This window comes from Dendropsophus ebraccatus, unplaced genomic scaffold (assembly GCF_027789765.1).
Source record: "Dendropsophus ebraccatus isolate aDenEbr1 unplaced genomic scaffold, aDenEbr1.pat pat_scaffold_1225_ctg1, whole genome shotgun sequence".
Taxonomy (NCBI): domain Eukaryota; kingdom Metazoa; phylum Chordata; class Amphibia; order Anura; family Hylidae; genus Dendropsophus; species Dendropsophus ebraccatus.
Genome location: NW_027208642.1, coordinates 22,946 through 27,592, shown reverse-complemented (window position 1 = coordinate 27,592; position 4,647 = coordinate 22,946). Strand labels below are relative to the sequence as shown.

The 4,647-nt window shown below is 43.6% G+C and overlaps 1 protein-coding gene across 1 annotated transcript; it reads right to left on the bottom strand.

Annotated features, from left to right (window-relative positions):
* Window positions 1–1,780: 1,780 nt before the first annotated feature.
* LOC138775000 (octapeptide-repeat protein T2-like) lies at window positions 1,781–2,308 on the bottom strand. Its single transcript, XM_069955761.1, has one exon. The coding sequence runs from the start codon at window positions 2,306–2,308 to the stop codon at window positions 1,781–1,783; it is 528 nt and encodes a 175-aa protein (XP_069811862.1).
* Between the last annotated feature and the right edge of the window lie 2,339 nt (window positions 2,309–4,647).

Here is a 4,647-nt window from a genome sequence, read left to right as displayed (position 1 = left end):
TTTTTACAGGCCATCAGATACAATGAAAGTTATACATGTTACATATCGTTTTAATCATAACGACTTGAGGAACATACATAACAAGTCAGTTTTACCCCATGGTGAACGGCGTAAAAACGAAAAAAAAAACAAATAAAAGAAATGCTTTTTTTTCCAATTTCACCACACTTTTTTTATGGTTTCGCAGTGTACTTTATGAAAAAATTCAGTCTGTCATTGCAAAGTACAATTAGTGGTGCAAAAAATAAGGGCTCATGTGGGTTTCTAGGTGAACAAAATGCAAGCGCTATGGCCTTTTAAGCACAAGGAGGAAAAAAACGAAAACACAAAAATTGAAATTGGTTAAATGTTCCTGTCACTAAAAATTTTTGAGACACAAAAAAAATTTGATCAGATGGCATCTGGGTGTTTAGACCCCAACCAATTGTTAGATTAAGCCAAGAATTACTCGGATAAGTGCATCTCTCCCCATGTTGCTGCAGGAGGATCCTATAGAACATCTATAAATTGGTCTTGACAAGAAATGTCCAACCTTTATGGATCTTATGCAGTCTTTATGGTAACGGACTACAAAAAAACTGTATATTATTATGCTACTGAAAAAAAGAGGAAAATACTTTGAGGTTAGACTTTCATTAAACCCAAAACTTTGCTACAGAAAAGTAGTAGCATCGACAATCATGAAGTCACAAGGTTGGATGTTGTTGGCTAAAACTAGACCTGAGGCAGGATTTATCTAGCCTTACAAAATGAATGGCTTATCCCGAGGATAGGTAATCAATATTAGATTGCAAGTGGGTTGATTTCTGTCTTCCTTGGTGATCAGCAGTTTGAAGTGGCCACAGTACTTATGCAAGCACCACAGACTCTTTAAGGGAACCAATCAGCACCCAGCTCCCAGCTACATCCTACAGATCTAGGATGCAGCTCCCCTAGCATACCAGCCGCATCTGCAGGGGTAACTTTATACCTGGGAAAAAGGCGGCAACTATCTGGGCGGAGAGACCCTCATGACTAGTCACAGCTCTCTGCCTGTCAGAGCGCTCTGCGGGGAGGACTGCCAGGCAAGGAGACCACTAACAGGTGTCTCTGCCTGTCAATCATCCCCGCAGAGCACACTAACATAAAGTTCTGTGCAACATATGCTTTGTAATGAAAGGATTTTTGAATGGTCTATGAAGCCTATGTAATAAAAAGTAGGTTAAAAATAATGTCTCCTGTCTTAAGTATTATGTCACTTAGAAATAGAAGACCAAAGCATCTATTTGATATGACACTTTGCTTGTAAATGTTATTAATTCTGGTTTCTACCGAGACAATGTCCCCTGGCTTACAAGACTTTGCCCATAAATCTCTAGGACTGTATATTGATTTCATAAATACCTCTAGTAGGCTGACAAATGACAGCTTTAATAGCATTACTGATGCAACAAAGACAAAAGTTCAGGGATGGGTGCTTTATTTTATGTCACTGTATTTCTCATGATTAAAATGGCTTTTGTTTCTCTAGCCTCCCATTGTTTGTGCTGTGCCACTTTGCTCATTCACAATAAATCACAGACTGTGATAATCTAAATACATCTGTAAAGGGTGGATTGTTGGTAGTGCAATAAATAACAAGTGAATTCTACATATTGAGAGATCCTAGAACACTTCAACCAATGTGCTATTTATAATAGCAATGTAAAAGATATATACTTTAGTTTCTGTGACGTTAGATAAACATTATCTACAGTACATAATGAACTGATTTTGACCGGATGCCTCCTTTCTACCGATTCTAGACTGTTGCTTCCTCCCCCGATTTATGGCTTGTGCTTCCTCTCCCTGATTCTAGTCTGGTGTTTCCTCCTCTGATTCTGGGCTTGTGCTTCCTCTCCCTGATTCTGGGTTTGTGCTTCTTCCCCCGATTCTGGGCTTGTGCTTCCTCTCCCTGATTCTGGGTTTGTGCTTCTTCCCCCGATTCTGGGCTTGTGCTTCCTCTCCCTGATTCTAGTCTGGTGTTTCCTCCTCTGATTCTGGGCTTGTGCTTCCTCTCCCTGATTCTGGGCTTGTGCTTCTTTCCCCGATTCTGGGCTTGTGCTTCCTCTCCCTGATTCTGGGCTTGTGCTTCCTCTCCCTGATTCTGGGCTTGTGCTTCCTCCCCGATTCTGGGCTTGTGCTTCCTCTCCCTAGATGTAGTCTGGTGTTTCCTCCTCTGATTCTGGGCTTGTGCTTCATCTCCCTGATTCTGGCCTAGTGCTTTCTCCCCCCATTCTGGGCTTGTACTTCCTCTCCCTGATTCTGGCCTAGTGCTTTCTCCCCCCATTCTGGGCTTGTACTTCCTCTCCCTGATTCTGGCCTAGTGCTTTCTCCCCCCATTCTGGGCTTGTACTTCCTCTCCCTGATTCTGGCCTAGTGCTTTCTCCCCCCATTCTGGGCTTGTACTTCCTCTCCCTGATTCTGGCCTAGTGCTTTCTCCCCCCATTCTGGGCTTGTACTTCCCCTCCCTCATTCTGGGCTTGTGCTTCCACCCCAGATTCTGGGCTTGTGCTTCCTCCCCCAATTCTGGGCTTGTGCTTCCTCCCCTGATTCTGGCCTAGTGCTTTCTCCCCCCATTCTGGGCTTGTACTTCCTCTCCCTGATTCTGGCCTAGTGTTTTCTCCCCTGATTCTGGGCTTGTACTTCCTCTTCCTCATTCTGGGCTTGTGCTTCCACCCCAGATTCTGGGCTTGTGCTTCCTCCCCCAATTCTGGGCTTGTGCTTCCTCCCCTGATTCTGGCCTAGTGCATCCTTCCTCCTGATTCTGTCCTGACGCTTGTCTTTCCCTGATTCTGCTGCGGCGCTTCCTTAGCCCTGATTCTGGCCTGGTTACTCCCTTTCCCAATTCTGGCCTGGTGCTTCTATTATGTTTTATTCTGTGTGATGCAGTAATGGTGTCATACTAAATAGTACTGCGATCAGTTATAGGCTGGGTTCACACTACGTATATTTCAGTCAGTATTGTGGTCCTCATATTGCAACCAAAACCAGGAGTGGATTAAAAACACAGAAAGGATCTGTTCACACAATGTTGAAATTGAGTGGATGGCCGCCATTTAATGGCAAATATTTGCTGTTATTTTAAAACAACGGCTGTTATATTGAAATAATGGCAGTTATTTACTGTTATATGGCGGCCATCCACTCAATTTCAACATCGTGTGAACAGATCCTTTCTGTGTTTTTAATCCACTCCTGGTTTTGGTTGCAATATGAGGACCACAATACTGACTGAAATATACGTAGTGTGAACCCAGCCATAAACTGCAATAATCCTTTTGTTGGTAGGACATATCATCACATGCAAAAAAATGTAAACCAACACTGGAATGGTAGAGGATTTAACCCCTTAATGACATCGGGCGTAAATTTACGCCCTGATGCCGGTAAGGGAGTTCAGAGCGGGGCCGCGCGGCGGCCCCGCTCTGGACCGTGCCGGTCCAGGGTGCCGCGTGTAGCACGGGACCGTAGGTATTAGCGGGCACTGTCCGATCGCCGTGCCCGCTAATACAGTAATCAGATGCAGCTGTCAAACATGACAGCTGCATCCGATTACCGGACGCAGCGTCATCCCTGGTGTCTAGTGGGGAGATCGCTCCTCCGGGATGTTATCCCGGAGGAGCGATCTCCGTAACTGAAGCCGGCCGGGGACCGCTCCAAGATGGCGCCGTTCCCGGCTCGGCACTCGTTTACTTCCGGCTGCAGCAGCCGGAAGTAAACGAGTGCCTATCTCATGGATCTCGCCAGCATATCTATGCTGCAGAGATCTCAATGAGAGATCAAAGCACTTATACTAGAAGTCCCCCAGGGGGGCTTCTAGTATAAGTGTAAAAGTTAAAAAAAAAATGTCATTATTAGTAAAAAGCCCCCTCCCCTAATCACCCCCCTTTTCCCAGGTTATAAATAAAAGTAAATAAATAAATAAACATGTTTGCTATCGCCGCGTGCGTAATCGCCCGAACTATTAATTAATCACATTCCTGATCTCGCACGGTAAATGGCGTCAGCGCAAAAAAATCCCAAAGTGCAAAATTGCGCATATTTAGTCGCATCAAATCCAGAAAAATTGTAATAAAAAGCGATTAAAAAGTCGTATATGCGCAATCAAGGTACCGATAGAAAGAACACATCATGGCGCAAAAAATGACACAGCCCCATAGACCAAAGGATAAAAGCGCTATAAGCCTGGGAATGGAGCGGTTTTAAGTGTCGTATATTTGTTGACAATGGTTTAAATTTTTTACAGGCCATCAGATACAATATAAGTTATACATGTTACATATCGTTTTAATCGTAACGACTTGAGGAACATATATAATAAGTCAGTTTTACCCCAGGGCGAATGGCGTAAAAACACATTTCACTCAAATAAACAAAATGCGTTTTTTTTTTTCAATTTCACCACACTTTGAATTTTTTTCTGGTTTCGCAGTGTACTTTATGCAAAAATTCAGCCTGTCATTGCAAAGTACAATTAGTGACGCAAAAAATAAGGGCTCATGTGGGTCTCTAGGTGGAAAAAATGCAAGTGCTATGGCCTTTTATGCACAAGGAGGAAAAAACGAAAACGCAAAAATCGAAATTTGCTCTGTCCTTAAAGGGTTAAAAGAAGTTCTAGGCTCCCAT